Genomic DNA, 21,072 nt, shown 5'->3' on the forward strand with positions numbered 1-21,072 from the left:
TTGGCTCCTACAGGATATACTACTATGCATTTTGAACGATATCTGTGAGGGAGACTTTGCCATCACTGTTGGTTTTGATGGTGCATACCTTCATGTCTCTATTCATAGGCTTCAAGGACATTTCTGCGATCCACCTACAACATCTTCTATCAATTCAGGGCACCCAAATTGAGGCTCAGCGTAAGCCCCAGGGTCTTCCCTTATCAAACGAATTGAGTATTGGTGCATGTCTGGACCATTTCTATGGTGACAACATAAAGTTATTGGGACAACATCCTGCAGCAACATCTATGAGTTAGCTCTAACCAGTCATAAAAGCCCATGTTACCAATCTGGATTTCTCATCAACAAGGAAAAATCTGAGCAAGTAGCATCTCAACGGTTTGTTCACCTAGGTATGGACTTAAACACACAGGCACCATTATTTTGTATTCCTCAGGATCGGGCATTCACCAGCAGACATCATGGCCCTAGGTCATCTTCTACTGCAATGCTACTGTTTTTTCTGCACAAATGGAGTCCTCATGTTTGCCTATTGGACCATCCCTCTCAAAATTGGCACCCAGTGGAGGCACCATTGGTGGAATTGGGAGCAACCTAACTTGGCTCACAGCAAATTTGCATCTATGCATCCACCTGCTTGAGATTACAGTCTATACCGATGCAAGTACGAAAGGCTGGGGAGCCAACCCACTACCATCATTTTGGGATGCCAGTGGTGCATGCTTTCTCCAGGAATCACATCTTCATATCAATAATTCTGGTGAGGACAACCATTGTGAAAGCTTTTCATTGGTTGCAAGAATATTTAGATGGCAAGGGAGTTCTCATTCTGTCTGACAACTCTACAGTGGTGACTTATCTCAACAACAAGGATTATCTCAATCCTACAATGGTGATTTTTCTCCAGCAACAAGGAAGACCCCAGTCCCCAGACCTTTGTGTCATGATGTGGGACTCATCTCAAACAACATGGGGTAACTCAATCCTACAATGGTGATTTATCTCCAGCAACAAGGAGGACACTAGTTCACAGACCTTTCCATCATGGTGTGAGACTTGTCTCAAACAACAAGGAGGAACTCAATCCTACAATGGTGATTTATCTTCAGCAACAAGGAGGACCCTAGTTTCCAGACCTTTTCATCATGGTGTGAGACTTATCTCAAACAACAAGGAGGAACTCAATCCTACAATGGTGATTTATCTCCAGCAACAAGGAGGACCCTGATTCCCAGACCTTTCCATCATGGTGTGAGACTTATCTCAAACAACAAGGAGGAACTCAATCCTACAGTGGTGATTTATCTTCAAAAACGAGGAGGACCTCTGTCCCCAGACCTTTGCATCATGGTGTGGGATTTTTTGAGGTGGTGTTGTCATCAACAAACCATACAGGTTCACCATATCCTGTGACTCCTTAACTCACTGACCAACCCTTCCTCACAGAACAGTTGATAGTACAGAAAGAATGGTCTCTTCATCCCTCTGTTCTCACTCAGATCTGTACCTAATGGGATTGACTGTTGGTGGGCCTGTTTGTGACAGTTGGGAATGCCAAAACCCCATCCTTTGTCTTTTCTGTCCCAGACCCAACAGCTTGGGCAGTTGACGCTTTATCGTTGGATTGGGCCAACCTGAACTCCCACAAAAAACCCAAAACCTCTGATTCCAAAGTGATACAGAAAGCAAGGGAATCAGCCTGTAGCCTCATCCTCATAGCACCATGCCATTGGGAGGAGTTGTGGATTAACTTCCTCATCAATCTTGCATCAGAAACCCCACGGAATTCTGGTTTTCTTCATCTACTCATATAACCACGATGGCAGTTGTTTCATTCTTGTCTGGAGCCTGAACCTATACATCTGGATCATCTCAAACAGGGCCCCCAGAATTAAACATTTTCGTAACTCAGGCACGACAGGCCTCCACTCTGAAAGCATATGAAGTCATTGGCAGAGTTTCACCCAGTGCTGCACAAATGAACATATCTTACCTCCCCAGGCATTGATACCACAGACAGCTAACTTCATCCCCTGGCTCTTCAGAGAGAGTTAATTCAGAGTATGGTCCAAGATTAACGTTCCACGATCATCATGATCTTCGGAAAGAGGATATCGAACAAATGCAAGACTTGTCTGACCTTCTCACCAACTTTGTGTATACACAGCCAGAAATGTTAACCTGGCTGGATAAGACACCTTCTGAACCATTTCAATGGCATCTCGGGCGGTTCTTTTCTTACAAGACCTGCTTCCTCATAGCATTAGCAACTGCAGGAAGAATTCTTGACATACATGCCCTATCAGCAGACCTGATTTACATGCAGGTCAGTCTTATTCATGATGGCATCCTCTTTCATTGCAGAGAACCATCTCTCTTCCACGGGTAGCTAATCTTTTGTCACAAACCCTCTGTCTTATCTGGACACATCAACTGTAATTGTAATAAAATACAGGAGTATTGATTGCAACAGAATATCACATCCTGGAGAAAGGGGGTTATTCACTCAGCATAAAGGGAAATAACCCCAGCTCATAAAACTTTTATGCACTTTGGCTCAAGAGGTTCAAGCAGTTGCCACCAATCTAGCATCAGACCAGAACTGTGCGCTAACCAACATCAGTAAAGCTGTGGGATGAAGATCCACATTTTCAAGCTTTTATCTCTGAGATCTGTCTCCCAGAGAGGCCAGTTCAATCTGGTAGGACCTATATCCACAGCTCAACAGATCTCCCTTCCAGATCTATTGACACTTCCTAAGATGTGGCTTCACTACTTCTGCTGGATTTGCGGGGAAATTTCTTTCCCTTTTGAAGCCGCATCCCAACAGATGGAATCTCCTCCAGTTGGGTTACCTAGTAGCTGTCTCAATACTTTAAGGGACCAGAGAGGGTATCTCCAGGGTAAGGGGATGTACCTCCCTGCAGCTCTTATCTATTCTCCAAATGTATTATGATTGGGTAATGTATTCAAATAAGAAACCAATTTTTTATCATAAAATATGTTTCTGCAAAAATACTTACCCAATCATAATAAACATATAACCTACCAGCCTTCAGGCAGTTATGTCCATAGGGAGCGTGCCCTCCACTCCATTAATAACTGGGATATTCTTACACTGTGCTGCCAAGTCTTATATGAAAGGGGAAATCACTCTGCCCAACTGCCGAAAAGGCCGGCAAACAACTTTTAGCTTCCTTTAGCTATAAGTAGTATCTGGGAGGGCTGGATTTGTGTGGTAGTGGTAGTTCTCCTAAGGTATTATGATTGGGTAAGTATTTTCGAAAAAACATTTTTTACAAGGAAAACTTGGTTTCTTTATGTATGGATGATTTGTACATCAACCCTGGCATCACTAGGATGAGGAGTCCCAGGATATCACCTTGGATGAGGGAGGTCGTGGGTTCGAACCCCGACTAAGTCATACCAAGGACTTATAAAAATGGTACTTGCAGCTGCCTTGCTTGGTGCTCAAGATTAAGAGGTTAGTGTTAGGACTGGTCGGCCTGGTGTCAGTATTATGTGACTGGGTGGGACATCATGCCACATGTCTGCGGCATGATGCCACAGTGCAAACTGCCACAGTGCAGACATCTAAGCAATATGACTGAAAAATTGTTAAAACTATGTTAAAAATCCAAAGCACACATACGCATATGGATGTCAGTTGTAAAGTTTTGTGCAGAAGTTGGGTTTTGAAGCAGCTTGATTAAATTATATCATTTTGGTCATTGTATACCATGCGCTCATTTTGAAATTTTGATAATTCTTTTGTCTTAACATCAACTCATATAATGACCTTGAAAAAAACATTATATATATATATATATATATATATATATATATATATATATATATATATACTTTTATTGTCTGATATCTAAATATTTTCTTCTTTTTTTGAGCTAACTAATCCAGAAATAGTTAATTTTTTAACAACCTGATGACATATTTTTAAAAGGTAATATAGTGTTTTAATTTTTTATGCTATAAAAAATATTGATATAATTCTTTCAAGATTCTTTTATCATTTGTAAAATAATTTATTTTAACATCCTAACATGACATTTTTGTTAATTTCAGGACTTGGTGTGATAATTGGAGCATCAGTAGCTGGTGTACTAGTCCTGGTTTCACTTTTCATCATTATATGGGTTTGCAGAAAGAGACATTGGTGAGTTGTTTTTACATGCCTTCTTTCTTTCAAGATTTACAGACTGCAGTTCCTCTGTTGAATATACCGTATTTACTGTATGTTTTCATACTGCATCAAATAATTAATTTTTTTCATCCAAATGCATATTAAATTCTTCAATTAGGTGTCCGAAAACATACAGGTGAAGATAGATTTATTCCCCTCCCCATGTCCTTAACGAAGTTACCGTTAGCTCACATGACAATGTGCTGCCATGAAATAAAACAAGTATTTTGTCTAACACCATGGAAAGGATAATGAATGAAAAACAGGCATTACTTGCCTATTTTGTCTATTTGATACATGTCCATCCATCAGAAAACACAGCCATAGATGTATTAGAGCCACGATGGTGTGCCTATTTTCCAAAAGAACCGCCATTTTAGTAATCTTGCAATCCACAGTTTAACCCTCTGCTAATCAGTGTTTATTAAAATTTACATTACAGTCGCATGCAAGCTTTATTTCTGTGTAATTAAGATATTAATACAAACTAAATGAGGAGATTTTGGAATTATAATTTGTAAGATATTTATGACAGAAACAATTTAGTATCGAGCATAGAAAAACTGGTACATGTATGATGGCTTAGAGCACTAAGGGTGAGATGCTCCAAATGGGGTGTGTTGTATGCACGCCTAGGGAGGGTAAAAATAACAAGCAAGTTGCAATATACGAGTCAGCATGATTAATGTGTTGGTATGTTTTTTTAAATAAAGGTGATCTATTTGTTTGTGGTTCTCTCTTCTTTTTTTTTCCAACTAGCCATGGGTAGCTTCAAAATGAGCAGAGCTTGCCAACTCAAAACTATCGACTGCTCAAAGATTGTTTTGATGCATGTCGGAGATTTCATGGTGTCTAGGTGATCATTTTTAATAATATAACTTGTGGAATTTCTTTGACAGGTGTGTTTGGAAATAAAAGGCAGCCATCTACATTTCATTAAAAGAGCACACAATGTACCGAACATTTAGCACCCACAATCAATATTTATCGTCTACAAAGAGGTTTTCTACCTGTAGAACAATAACTATGTTTAAACCTTGGTATATAATGCTTCAGTGATAAGGGGTTTGTTTTGTTGCACAATGCCAATGAATTTTACTAATCCATACCAACTCTCTGATGTATTGTTTAACGATATAAAGCAGGGGTCATGGTTTCTAGGCAGAGCCATAACTGTCACCTGTTTGAAGTGGTTTCTTGCGTAACAATGTCTGCACTAACAACCAATCAAATTTTTGTTAGCCGAATCAAGCTATTAAAATATAAAGTATAAATAAAATACCCACCACTATCAAAAGTTTATATACTGGATAGCTTCATTGTGAAACATAATATTGTTAGTACTGTAATAATTTTAATGGATAAGTTTATCATACATTGTGCAACAAGTGAGGAGGCACCAACTAGTTTGTGGAGTGACTCTCCCTTGCCAAAATCGTGTCCACTGAGGCCAGTAGGCCATTGACAGAAGTGACCTCAAATTAATGATTCTGAGGATGCATCACAAAAAGACCTGCCTACGAAGAAAGCTGCTCTAGATGATGAGTCTGATTATCTTGAACCCAAGAGTGCTTCACCCAGTTCTGTACGTGGTCATTGTAAACATTATACATTAAAGCAAAAGCAGGATATCGTTAACAATGCAAAACTTCTGGGAATTAGACCTACAGCGGAATAATTCAAGATTCCTAAATCCACGGTGAGTACCTGGATGACAATTTACTTTTCTGCAGATCTGAACTTGAACAGACATTTGCCTAAGTGTGGACGACCCATTTCATATGGACAAGCTATGGATGATAAGATAGCTCAATGGGTGCTCACTCAGCATGACTTACAAATTCCGGTCAGTGTTGAGGGAATATGTATATATGCCAAGGAGCATGTCTCAACAGAACTTCTGGAGAGCAAATTCCATGCCAGTCATTCTTGGGAAGAGAGTTAGACTCCTTTTGTTGAGTCTTCATTAGTGTACATAGCAGTCTCTTTTGTGGTGGTCACATAATTGTTGCCAGCAGTTGTAGTTAGAATTTTTGCTAAAATATTTCAGCAGTATGTTTGACTGCACACTGGACATGCAAGTTCTGGCCTTCTTGCTTATGTACACTGATGAAACTCAGCATGTGGAAGTATCTCAATGATGGTATTTCATCTACAGTGGTCCCTCTCTTATACACCACCCCTTCTGCACTGGGAAAGTGGCCTTATAAGACAGGTGGCCTTTCCAGATGGGGACTACATGTATGTGTAATGTATATAGTAAGAAAGCTACATACTGCAGAGTATTTAAATTTTTCATTTAAAAGTAACATTAATTATTAAAATGTTCTTCTTGTCTTAAGAATAGACTTATTTCAACTAAACATACATTAATAATTCTAATTCTTGACTTAAGTTTGATATGCAGTGGGTATTGTAGACATGCACATTGCAAAACCATTCAAAAACTTGATAAATCTTGGCACATACATCATTTTCTTTGCATTTTCTGACTACTGCTGAATATTCCTCTTATTGGTTATAATGTTATTTGTTCAAGTCTTTTCAACATAAAATTGTTTTTCTCAAGTCTTTTCTACATGAAATTGTTTGGCAAGTCACCCTTGCCACCCCCACCCCCTGATGTCGTTGAGTAGAATAACTTTGGCTTTAATCTGAAGTAATACATCTCTGTTTACGTGATCACATGATACAATTTGGTAATGATTTATTCATTTGTTGCTAATTGTACAGTACTGTGATTTAATTATGCAGACGAAACATTTGTAAAGTGGACAAAATGCCTTCTTTATAAAGGAAGTGATACAGGTATTGTAACATGATTTTTTGGTCTTTTTCTGGTACCCTGTTTTCTTCAAGGTTAATTTCTCAGTGTGTTAATCCACAAAATCAATATTTTGCCTATGCTAACAATGTTATGATCTTGACAATTACATCCAGTTGTAGTCAAAGAGAATAACTTGACAGTTATATGAAGCCCAAAACTCTTATCACAACATTGTTAAGCCCATTTCCTGTAAACATCAGCTTTTATAGATAATGATATAATCTTAATCTTAGTGTTAAATGGACTTTATTTAGCCAACCCTTCTTTCAGCAACAGAAACCTGACATTGGGAGACAGGTATTGACAGTAGAGATACTCTGATTACCTACATTACAATATGAATGTACTTCTAGACACATTTGAAATAAAATAGTGTCTGCATTGTGAGGGGACCATTTTATGTTTTTCTACTAATATGCTGACTGCTAGTCACATTAGAGGGGTGGCCATTCTTGAGGGGTACTTTTGGACATAAACTCTTCAGTGAAAAGGGATTCTTGTCATAGGACCACTGTATACCCAAACTAGGTCACTGTAACCTAATTTTCATGCTTGAGTAACTTTTGCATTTTTACCTATCAGTTCAGTATACATAGTATATTTTACCCTATTTCACCTGCACTTTTGAAAATTGGTTTATGTAGATGTATCTTAAGGAAACATAAATACAGAAAGTATGTCTCTGTGACCTAATTTTCAGGCTTGAGTGAATCTGGTGGTTTCCTCTGTATCAGTCTGTATATTGTCAGCTACTCAAACTCTGCACCTGTTTACAAGGGTATTCATGTTTACAAGTTAGTCTGTTAATTTTTTCTTCTTACTATATTTTGTTTTATTTGCTAAATCTTAATTATATAAATGGTAGTAGACAGGATATTTGTTTTAAGAAATGAACAACAAACTTTTTCATTATCATAACAATTTGCTTAATAACTATGAAATTTGCCCTTGAAAGAGTGTCAAGTAAAAATTGAGTCACATTAATCCAACCATACAATCATATACAGTTGGCTCCACTTAAATGCATATCTCTTAATTGCATAGATCGCTTAAGTGCATAGCAAAAGTATGGTCCCATTTGAAATTGTAAATAGAAATGAATTCGGCTTAAATGCATACTCTATTTATATGCATAGCTTGGGTCCAGTCCCGAGGCTATGCATATAAGCGGAGTTGACTGTAGTAGCATCCATTCAGTATGGAAGGGTTTAATTTTAACAATTGCTTTAAATTATTTATATTGATGGGATCACAAGAGAGCACTAGTCATATTAACAGAAGTTATGTTAATGAGGCTAAATTGTATTGATTATGAGGCATTCTGAGTCTCATGTTAATATCAAAATTTGTATTTTGCAGTAATGGCATAAAGATTGAGTTAAAAACCAATGGGCACAGCACAATTCCAATAGATGAAGATTTAAACTTATATGAGCCAGTTGAAGATACAACCAGAAAAGTACCCATCAGTGCCCCTCCTCAGCCACCAAACAGAACTGTCTACAACAAGCCCTGGGACAACAATCTATCTAGGCAAGAGCCCAATGACTCACCACTGACAGAGAATAAAAATGTCTACAACAAACCTTGGGGAGACAACTCAGCAATCCTGGTGAATCGTGCCAAACCAGCAGACTTGGCTTATGCAACAAGTGAGGAAATCAAGGTCCTTATAGAAAAGATGGAGAATGACAGAATGAATCTACGTGAAGGAGAGGACTACAAACCGGATCCAAAATTTTACCGTAATATTAGAGACTATAAGTTCAAATTGAGTGAAAGTGAAGACCCAGAAAACCCAGACCACCTTTATGAAGACTTGTTTGATGGTAATGATAGCAATACAGAATCCAAGCAAGGTCATTCAGACCATGAGGTGGTGGAGGTTGTTGAATCAGAGGATTCTAAGGTTGAGGCAGACATGGGTGATGAAAATTTTGATAATGAGAATAACTTGAGCTCAGATCTTCGAGCTTCACTATTGGAAGGGTACGAGTCTCCACATTCAAGCAGCTATTATCCATCAATCAGCTCCTCCAGTGGGCGATTCAGCACTTTTCACCCATCCATTAAATCTATCTCAGATGTAAGTCCAACACTTAAAGGTTTTTCAAGTGGAAGCAGTCATTCAGAAGAAAAGGTTGAACAACATTCTGTACTTGAGAAGAATGACATTGACTCTGACATTCCAGAGGAGTATGCCCCAACAATCCAGAATTTGTTACAACCTCATCAAAATGGTATCATTCAAGATGATGTTTTCAGAGGATGTGAGTTGAGAGAAGTGGGCCCTGTAGTTTGTAATTACAGTCAGCCATGTGATAGTATTGAGGACATGACACAGGTGGGGGTAAAGGGAGAAAATGAGGTCCAGGGAGTGGGAGTTGGTGAGGAAGAGGAGAATGGGAGGTATTGTGAGGTTTATGATAGGAAAGATAAATATGTCAAAAAGGAGGTTGATAAAACACCATCTACTTCTGATTCTGACAAGCAACTGAAACAGGAATATGTGAAATTCTGCAATACCACTTATAAAAAAGACAGAGAAGTTATAGATGCATCTACAAAATTCTAAATAATACATAAGTAATTTTCAGAAAACAGCAGAAAGGCATATTTGAACCTATTTCTTAAATTTAATGTTTCTTGTAATCCTTGTGTCACAATATCGATAATTTTCTGGCGAGCCCCTGGGAATGGCACATAGCTCCCATTTCCTTTGTATTATACAACTGATAATGTGTTAAAAGTGCTTATGAAATTAGACAATCAACCATTTTCATGGATTAGTTACACTTTAAATGTTCTGAACATAAAATAAAGAAATTGAATAATTGGACTAATCCATTTATCTGGCAGGTGATGTAAAAACAGTAAAATTCTTTAGTTTGACATAATATGGGATAGAGGATGTAGATAGAGGATCTTGTGTCTGACAAGTGTGTAAAAATGGTCACAATACGAGGGGTTCAAGATGTGAGGGCACGTCTGTTTTCCTTTTGTGATTGCACAGTCATCTTTCAGATGTAGTTTATAGCAGTGTGCTGTCAGTTTGTGGTGGTGAATTGATATCAGACTTCTTTCACTGATTTGCATTCATGCAGGGATGGGATCGAAAAGGCATTTTGGAAATCAATTATCTGAATCTCAGCATTGATACAAGTCTGATGATTATTTTACTTCACATTCATTCTGTAATCCTTGTCCTTTTCTCATCCACTATTCTAAGAACCATGCATTTTACCATTTGGTCTGTTTTTTCATAAGGTATGGAAACTGGAATAATAAATTTCAAACTGACTTTAAAGAAAAGAATCTTGGGAATAACAGCCATATTCCCTTGCCTGCTATGACTGCAAGAGTTATGTCCCTTGTTGAGTGGTATTAAAATTACTGCAGCTGAATTTGGATCTGCTTTGTACAGATATCATGTTAAATGTAGACAGTACCCTGAAAGAAAAGTACCAGTCTTGGGCTTTTATTAATTTGGATCTGCTTTGTGCAGATATCCTGTTAAATGTAAACTGTACCCTGAAAGAAAAGTACCAGTACTGGGCTTTTATTAATTTGGATCTGCTTTGTACAGATATCATGTTAAATGTAGACTGTACCCTGAAAGAAAAGTACCAGTCCTGGGCTTTTATTAATTTGGATCTGCTTTGTACAGATATCCTGTTAAATGTAGACTGTACCCTGAAAGAAAAGTACCAGTCTTGGGCTTTTATTAATTTGGATCTGCTTTTGTGCAGATATCATGTTAAATGTAGACTGTACCCTGAAAGAAAAGTACCAGTCTTGGGCTTTTATTAATTTCGATCTGCTTTTGTACAGATATCATGTTAAATGTAGACTGTACCCTGAAAGAAAAGTACCAGTCTTGGGCTTTTATTAATTTCAAACAGTTAATTCAACTTTTCTTCATTTATCCAGAAAGAAGTATTTTAGGGACAAAAGACTCATAATTTTAAAGCTTACAAATATGATTCAGAAGATTATTTTTTTGGCACAAAATGCATTGGTAAACATCTGTTTCATGTACCTGAAAACGTTTTGAACATAATTAGTGATACATGTCCATAATTATGAATTTGAGGTGGGACAGGACATAACATGTAAAAGCTTCTTTTGATAATTGGTTTTGCTAACTTTAAAGTAAGTCTTCCACTGTTCTGATTCACAATTATGATAACTGATTTATCATTCTATCCACTTTAGTGAACAAGACATTTTTTTCGGTCCTATTTGGGGCTGGAATAAAAATTGTGCTCTCCTTATCTGAGAAAAGTTTTCATACTGCTCAGATGAAATGCTGTTACAAAGATTTACACTTTGGAGTATGTGGATGTAAAGCGATTTAAATCTAGAACAAGTGGACATGGACCTACCTATGTCTGGAGAAAAAATATCCTGGATATTTTAAGGTATTATAGCATAAGAGTGTCATATATATTTAAGTACATGTATATAGAAGCTTGCCAAAATGCTCAGTGTCTTTTGTCAATGGACCATAACCGTATACATGTCCAGCAGTTTGTTGTAAACTGGGGATTGTGTTTAAAAATGCAAAGAAGGTTGTGTTTCTGAAATATTATTTATTCTGTTTTAAATTCTTTTAGCTTCAGTCTTTCTATATGAGATTGCACGGTATGTCACACATACACATTCTAGAACTTTCCAGAGCATAGGGGTTGAACTTAATGAGTTCGTCATGTAAAGGCATTCCACTAATTTGAATATCCAAGCATTCCATTCACTTTTGGGTTGAGATGGCTGGGTATTTGTTTTCAGTGAACAGTGTCTGGCTAGTTTTAGCAAAAACAAAATAAAAATGCCTGTAATCCAATCATCTCTTCCAATTCCACTTAATTTAGTACCATATTAAATATTTGTTAAAAATAGATATTCAGTCATAAATAGAAATCTGAAATTTGATATGAATGATATGGTTCATTAATATTAAATTATATGTATATTATAATTTATAATGAGATGATATATTAAAGTTCAATAATATTAAATTATATATATATTATGGGGTGATCATCTCTGTGATTCTATGAATATTTGCTTTTTTGTTTGGAGTCAGTTTTATGTGGAAGTGAAATGAAGCTGTCTCCTTAACTACTGAAAACCTTTTACTTTTAAATATTTTAATATTGCAGTCATCTACTTTTACAACACTGTAACATTTTTTTTGTTATATAGTTTCATTGACATAGCTTTGTAATTTTAATTTTAATTTTGAGCTGATTTCTTCAAAAGATAATGACAAGCCTGAAAATAAGATTTGTAACAGTTGGTAAGATAGAAGATGTTGGAATTTCAATGTCAACTTGGACTAAATCATTAGTTATATATTTGTAAATGCTTTAATGTTTAAATCATAATGAAATACTCAATTCCAATGTCATGTAGATGCTTAATCATTTAGAAATCAAAACAGTTTTAACTTGTTAGCTTTATGGTGTGTATGTGATGTGAACAAAACTTAAAATTTAGGTGTTATTCTTTATTATGAGAACTGTGTTAATGCGATAAACTGTGAATCCACATATTTTTGTGGAATCCATTTTTATTATTTGGCCAGAATATGTTTTTGCTGGTGCTTGATTTTATGGATTGTGTAAGAGGACCTATTTTTTTCACAAAAGAATCGCTGTTTGTTGAGTCTTTAGATGCATGTTTTTTGTAGCAACCATGAAATTCCCCCAAATTGGTACTCCATGAAACATAGTGAGTGCACAATATGTATTTTATCAGGGGATGTTATTTGCTTATATTTTTGTACTTTTTTTGGTAATCTCGAGATTTAGATATTTGCTTTATTGCAAATGATATAGCACAAATTTGTACAGAATTTTGAAGGCCAAGGACATGGTTGATGTAATAAGGTAATGCTAATGTTAGTACAGATGTGTGTATCACAAGCCTTTCAGAATTTAGAATAGATATTCATGTAGTGAGATGTCTAAGGTCATAACAGAATGTTGCATGTTGGGTAAAAGGTAATGTCACCCAGAGTTGTTCTCAGATATATTAGCTCTGTAGAATTCCATGCCACAAATTATGGTTCAGACCCAAAATAAGATTTTTAAGTGAATGTACTTAGAAAAACAAGATACAGAATTCATCAATGCTAAACTCATGAATTTTATAATCTTGCTTGTGAGAGTAAAACAAATTTAATACCTGCTTTTCTTCTTTCAGTCTTTGTAGGTAATAATTTTCTCTGATGGACATTCTTAACATTCAAGCATGAATGAAGCAGATTTTAAGTTACCAAAGTTGAATGCATGAGAATTTTTCATGCATAATATCAGGCTAATGCAGTCTACATGTCTTGTAGTATAGGACACCTGGACAGTGTTAAGTTTAGCTCATTTGATTGGTGTCTCGGTGTTCTAGGGTTTGATTTCTTGTTTGAACTTGCGCAAGGATAAGTGATCCTTTATCCAAGATTAGTGCTTTTCTTTGGATTCAGTAGTGACCTCTGTTTACAAGACCACCCATGCTAACTACATAACCCCTCCGCCCCATCGTTTCCTTTACCCAGGGGTCATAATACAAAGTCTGCCCCATAAATGGTGTATTATCCTGTTCTGACTGCACCTGTAGAGTTTGATCATGAAGTATTTGAAAGTGTCATTGTAATTTAGATTTTTGTACATCTGGCTTTTGACTGCTCATGGATGGGAGCCAGTCTGTGTAAACCTGGCTTGTGACCCATCTTGGGTGGGAGCCAGTCTGTGTAAACCTGGCTTGTGACCCATCTTGGGTGGGAGCCAAGGATGAGTGCCTGCCCCTGCAAGTTAATATGTTTGGTTATAGTTTGTACTGTGCATTATTTTAAGATGTTTTATATTTTCCTAGCTATTAATCTCAAATAATTTAAAATGTTTCGTTGTTTAGTTGTAAATAAATATAAAAAAATAACTCTGTATGATTTTCTCCTGAAACACTTCTAGATAAATTGGTAAGAGTAATAAACCTATTACCTTAAGAAATCCTGTGAATTTGGTAACCAATCAAGGCTGATCAGGTGTAGGAATCAAACCTGCATCCTTCTGGTCACAAGTCCAATGCCTTAACCACTGAGTCACCTTATCTCCCTATGGTGGGGATTCCAAAAGTTTCTAAGTTACAACTCCAGGGCTAGAGCCCAAGGGACAGACCCCATTAATCCATGTTGACTGCACAGATTAGCTTAGATTGTAATGCAAAGTTAGTTCACAGTGGAGCAGTGAAGAGTTTTTTTGTCATTAATCAAGGCTTAATTCCCCCCCCCCCCCCCCCCGGGCAGGCATGGAGAGATTCATATTCATATATATGTGGTCTATCAGAGAAGATAAATGACACAAACATAATCAGACAGTCTTTCAACTTTGTATTCCAGGCTTTTCTTTCCATTGTACATTTTCAGTATGTGTGTGAAGTACATTCACAGGTTGACATATATCAACTACCCAGGTGAGAATAATATTAGACCCACATTGGCTTCATTTTAAGTTGTGCATAGTTACACATTCACCATGAACTTTTTTGTGTTACATCAGTTGTATATATTTATTCAAAATGGTTGTGAAGAAACAGGAAAAGTTACTAAGATTGAAACATTCCAAGTCGGTTGTTCTTAATATGAGTTTTTGTTTTTCCTTCATTGAAGTTTTTTTTATTGCACGTATATTTTCATATACATCTCAATACATTCTTTTAATTGAAGATTATATATATTAATATTTACTTTAATATTTGTCTGAGTGCTATCAATTTGAAAATATGAAATGTAAGAAGAGACAGATGCAGGTGAATCTTGTCTTGTTTTATAAGTGATGCATGTAAACAGTGGATTTTATCATTACTGTACATCGGCAATATTTGGCTAGAGGTTTGTTTATTAATAAACATTTTTGGCTAAGACTAGAATACTGAATATAATTACTTTTAAATTGGCTCCAACTGCAAGCTGTGCAGACTTAAGACTGCTGTTGCATAATGTGCCGGTAGGTCTGGGTCTGTGCAGTTTGTTGAAACAAATAATATAGACCCTGATCTGCAAGTGGATTATATGATGACAGGTCAGGGTCTGTGTTGTTTGCAGTTTGACACAACGTATGAGCAAGTATAGATGGTACTCCAGATTTCCCTTGCTATAATTCCATGTTTATTGTACTTGGCATTCTCAAATCTTCTAAAATAAGCAGTAATGAAATTAGACCATGCCATGGACAATTCAGTATTTATACTTTTTTTTGGCACTGAAAATATCCAGTATATAAATTAACTTATTTGAATTAGTGAAAACTCATGCTATTCATCCATTAAAGATAAAATGTCTTATAGTTCAAACTAATTAAATTGTGAGGCCATTGCTAAGATAACAATGAAAAGTAATCCTGTGCAAAGAATCTTTCATTCCTGTTTTCAGAGATAATGAAATTATTAATACTTAATGCAATTGATGTGTATTTTTTCACCATGAAATATTTTTCTAGGAATGATTAAGGAAAAGTATGATATGGTTTAAATTGATGTCATTTGTTGATATTTCATGAGTTTCCACTCGGTGTCGGTGTGCTTAAATTGTTGTTGTTGTTTTGTGTTTAACTTAATTGTTTAGCCCAGAATTAGATATACATAGCAGCCAATATATCTGGTTAAGGAAGAACCCAGAAGAATTCTAAAAAGAACTATCAACCCACGGGAAGCTACTGGATAGCTTTCTCATGTACCCATGCTGACCAGTTATGAGACTGTAGCCCATGTGGTCAGAGGTGAGATATCAGTGATCTGTAAAGGCAAATGCCTTGGACCACTTGACCATCCAGGGCTCCTGTTTACATACTTTGAGTCTTTTTTTTTTTAAAGTAGGCTTAATACATTCTGCAGTAAATGTTTTGTGAAATGAGACATGCATCTGTTGTTATAAAGTATTAAAGTATTACATGTATCAAAAATCAGCATTTCATTGTAGTAAAATCTTGTTAAATATTGCAAATTATAAAATGGGTGGTGGTGGGGATGTTACCATAGTTGTTTTTTTATATAAAAAAATGAAACTGTACTATGTCATTATATCCACCTTGCAATATGTTGGTCCTTTGTCCTTAATGTTTTAAACCAGAAACCCAAGCTCAGGTTTAGACTGCCCCCCCCCCCCAACCAACATTTTGATCACATTTAGTTTTGTCCAAGTACAAACAGCAGATCCAGCTCTGCCATCACAAAATGTGCCAACAGATCAGTATTTATGTTGTTTGTTTTGCTGATTACAAACTGCATAAAGCCATATCCGCCTGCACATTATGTGGCAGCAGATCTTGGTCCATGCAGTTTGCAGTTGGACTCCTTTCCTAATAAACTTGCAGTCTGCCAAAGTTTGGAACTTGAAGATTCAGCTTTTGAGCCAAGAACTATTCCAGAATGTTGGGGGGCAGGTCAGTCATATTGAATAGCTTAGATTTATAATTTTGTTAACGTGACGACTTTACAGGCGATGGCGTGGAAAATGTTAGCCTTCAGTAAGCCATAATGTTTGTTTAGGTTTTCAAGTGCAGTATTGCCCATAAAGATCTTGCTTATATTCTTTATAGATGAAGTAACCCGTAATTTCTGTAATTGATCATGATTAAGTCACACTTACATTTGAACACAGGACCATATATACATTTGAGAGGTGTTATTGTGTAATAAAAAAAAATGTGTTTAGATTTGTTGTGTAAGGGGTATGTCAGTTTATATTCTTCCTCTACAGATGTAGTAACTTCTGTAGTAATTTCTATAATTGATCATGATTAAGTCACACTTACATTTGAACACAGGACCCTATACACATTTGAGATTTACAATGTGTAATAAAAAAGATGTGTAGAGATTGTTGTGTATTGTGTATGTCATTGTTTATGCAGCTATGTTAGAGGCTGACAGTAACCCTCCAGAACTTGGAATTATTACCTAGACCATGCCTTTGGAAATGATGGGGTTAGGTTGTGAGAACGTTTCTTTTGTATTTTCTGCCATGATGAGGAAAAGTTTATTTTAATTGATTACTCCACATTCCATGTTATTTTGTTTCATTAGAAACTGTTTTAAAGATTATATTTTGTTGCAGTTTTATTTATGTTGCACATATTTTATACACCTTATATTTTTTTTTACCAGTCACATCCTAATACAATAGAACCATGATCCCCTGAACATGGAGCACATCAGAGGTAAAGTAGATGAACAGTTGCTGTCTCAAATTACTCTTGTAATTGAAGATGAGGTTAACAACTGACCAATAGACTGTATATGGTAGGTAAAAAAAAAAAATTGAGCTGTAATTGGTCAGGCAGTTAGAACTTTGTTATCTTCCCAATTTAAACATTTTGTGAAAAGTTGATACCTTGGAGCTGATGTTGTAGTTGAGTTTTAAGCTAATTAAGCCCTTCCCAGTTAACTTTGATAAATGATCAATCAGGCATCAAGCGTCAGTTATCAAATGCTGTCAGGTAGTAGCTAAGTTAAAACCAAATAATCAATTGTCATTAAGTAACATCTTAAATTTACAACAGCCTAATTCACTTGGGGCCAGTAGGTGAAATCTGTTGCACACAAACCTAATTCACATAGAATCTATAGGTTGAATGTGGTACATAACAGCCAAATACACAAAGGAGCCAACAGGTGAAATCTGGTGCATAACAGGCTGATTCACAAAGGAGCCTATAGGTGAAATGAGATGCATAACAGCCTGATTCACAAATGAACCTGTATGTGAAATCTGGTGAATAACAGCCTGATTCACAAAGGAAATTCACTATGTGAAATTTGGTACATAACAGCCTGATTCACAAAGGAGACTATAGGTGAAATCTAGTGCATAACACCCTAATTCACAAAGGAGCCTATAGGTGAAATCTGGTGCATAACAGCTTGATTCACAAAGCCTGTAGGTGAAATCTGGTGCATAACAGCCTAATTCACAAAGGAGACTATGTGAAATCTGGTGCATAACAGCCTGATTCACAAATGAACCTGTATGTGAAATCTGGTAGCATAACAGCATGGTTCACAAAGGAGCCTCAGTGTGAAATCTGGTACATAACAGCCTGATTCACAAAGGAGACTATATGTGAAATCTGGTGCATAACAGCCTGATTCACAAAGCCTAAATGTGAAATCTGGTGCATAACAGCCTGATTCACAAAGGAGCCTATAGGTGAAATGAGGTGCATAACAGCCATATTCACAAATGAACCTGTCTGTGAAATCTGGTGCATTACAGCCTGGTTCACAAAGAAGCCTCAATGTGAAATCTGGTACATAACAGCCTGATTCACAAAAGAAGCCTCAATGTGAAACCTGGTGCATAACACCCTAATTCACAAAGGAGCCAACAGGTGAAATCTGGTGCAGTGTCAGCACCATGAGTTCCACACTCTGTTACACTTGTTATATTGCAAAATGTCACTGCCCTCAACCTGCTAGTTTTTCATTAGGAATGATGCAATTTATTTTGATCAGTCAAATCAGGGTCTAAAATCTAATTTTTGGTGCAACAAATGCTGCATACCCTTCATGGGGAAATTTCAGTCTTGTTATTCAAATGCTTAATTGTACAACCTTTGCTGAAGTAAAATGTGTTGCAGTGTTTTAAAAGTTAAACCTTGCAGAAATGTTCCAGTATTTATTATATACATTGTTTCTGTATTGGTGTAAGTTGTTTTTGTCTTGTGTTGCTGTTTGGAAATATTTTTTGTACTGTTTTTTGTTGTTATTGAAAATGAGAGGATTATATGTATACACCAGATGTTAAGTGGGGGAATGCACATGTTCCTATAAATCCATCACTTCATGATCGTATTTTATTTAAAGAATTTCTTTTTTTTGTGTGATCAAAATTGTATTTTTCATTCACAAGAAATAATTAAATGCACAGTGTCTTTAGCTTTTCTCTTCACATGTAATTTTTATTATGCTGTTTTATCTTTGTATTCCTTGGAATTGGTGTATGTTTGAAGTGTTCATTTGAAATTCATAGTACAGAGTGAATATTAATTTTTGAACAGCACTTTGCAAAATGCAATAAATTTTAACTTTGAATGAAATGAAATCATGCAAAAATGTGAGAAACTATCAAACTGTACTAATCTGATTTTGGATGATTCAATTTTGCAGCTTTTGAGAGATGTTCCAACATCATAAGTGTTTCCAGGTCTGTCTATGTTACTTAATCTTTACAGAACTGTTATCATTACATAACCATTTTACAAGTTATACATTTACAAAACTGATGTCTCGGATTTGAGGAGAATGCTCCATTCATTATCATACATGTGTGTATTTCTTTAAATTTGTTATTTTTCTTTCTGAAAAATGTAATTAAGATAGACAGAGGACTTTTAAGTTTGTGGTAAAAATTTTATAAAAATGTCTGAAGGAATGTTGAAGTCAAAGATTTAAATTGTATGTGTTATATAGTGAAATCTATATAAGTGTCCTTCAAGTGCCATGATACTGCTTCACTGGCCTGCATGCAGAGCAGAAATGTTAAGTAAACACACATCAGGGCGATACATTTTTCAGCAAGCCATTGGAATTTCTGTTAAGTGCTAGTTGACCAACAGTTGCCACACAAGGCTGAAAAGTCCGTTACATTTTTTGCTACTTAATAACATGTTAATTTGTAAGTGCTGTTCATTCATTTATGAGTTGTTTGGTTTTTTGTTGTTGTTGAAAACCACTCTTGGTTGAAGTTAGTTTTATAATATTCATAAGCTTAATAGGTTTATAGCCTGTCTTTGTATGGGCATTGCTTTTATAGCATAATGTGGGAATAATAGTTGAGTAAAGAATTTGTCTAAGAGGTTAGGAATTATGTACAGTTTGTATTCTGCATTTTCTAGACAAGAAGTTAGTGAATTATTTTTTCTTCAGATTAGCTGAGAAATGTTTTTTGTAATCAGCAATAGCAGGTAGCAAGACACCTGTGTTTTTTTTCTCAAGTGGCAACGACAGTGGAGTTTAGTTTTAAACTTGAGGTGTAGGATTTCTTGCCAAAGTATTTGAATGTTCGCGAGCAAGAAATAATGCTGCATGGGCCCCAAGCTTCATGTTAGCATTAAAGATTCATGCAAACATTTTATACAATTGTTGGTGTAGGCTTTTCATTCTTTGGTGAATATGTAATGATTTATAGTCAGACATCAATCCAGACTAAAATTATTTTTTAATACAGTTACTTTTTAGAAATGATGATGATTATATATATCATTATTTTCATTTCCTGTTTAAAGTTTATTATGGCTGGCATTAAATGAAAATTTACATATGCAAAATTGGTTTTTTTTTAATGTGATTTGATATAGTTGGTTTTGTGCTTAATGTGTCTTTGTCACTGTTGAACTTTTCATTGTTAAAATATATTTTGTTAAAAACTCCATGAAATGAAGAAACACAAGCAAGAAGTGAATGTATTATGTAAATTTGTATATGTTTGCTCAAGGTTGTGGTAAACAGGGCTTGTATATTTGCCATTATTGTTAAACAGAGCTCTTCCAGTGATTCAGTGTTAATGTCTGTCAATTTAATAAACCTCTTTTGACACATTTTTTAATTGTTTTATTTCCTTTGCCTTTAAACTTTGATTTTCATTTATATCTTTCTCAATTTTGTTTCCATTTCTTTTAAAATTCAAAACACTCAATTTCTAGCTCACCTTTACTTAAAGTTCAGGATGTCCTATGTCAAAGTTCAGGATGTCCTATGTCAAAGTTCAGGATGTCCTATGTCAAAGTTCAGGATGTCCTATGTCAAAGTTCGGGAAGCCTTATGCAAAGTTCAGGAGGTCTTATGCCGAAGTTTTCAGGAGGTCTTATGCCAAAATTCAGGAGGTCTTATACCAGAGTTCAGGAGGTTTCATGCCAAAGTTCAGGAGGTCTTATACCAAGGTTCAGGAGGTTTCATGCCAACGTTCAGGAAGTCCTATGCCAAAGTTCAGGAGGTCTTTTGCCTACTACTTCCGGCCCAACTAAAAAATTACAATAATATTTTCCCGTCT

The 21,072-nt window shown here is 35.9% G+C and overlaps 1 protein-coding gene across 1 annotated transcript in view; it reads left to right on the forward strand.

Moving 5' to 3' along the window:
* LOC149802489 (uncharacterized) overlaps nt 1-20,620 on the forward strand; it is a 55,949-nt gene extending 35,329 nt beyond the window's left edge. Inside the window, exons 6-7 of the mRNA XM_089951727.1 lie at nt 4,087-4,177; nt 8,391-20,620. Of these exons, the coding sequence (XP_089807853.1) occupies nt 4,087-4,177; nt 8,391-9,606 (1,307 nt within the window). The 3' untranslated portion in view covers nt 9,607-20,620. The remainder of the gene's footprint in view (nt 1-4,086; nt 4,178-8,390) is intronic.
* Nucleotides 20,621-21,072: the final 452 nt, after the last annotated feature.

The sequence above is a fragment of the Sinohyriopsis cumingii genome, chromosome 3, assembly GCF_028554795.1.
Source record: "Sinohyriopsis cumingii isolate HCF-2022 chromosome 3, ASM2855479v2, whole genome shotgun sequence".
Taxonomy (NCBI): domain Eukaryota; kingdom Metazoa; phylum Mollusca; class Bivalvia; order Unionida; family Unionidae; genus Sinohyriopsis; species Sinohyriopsis cumingii.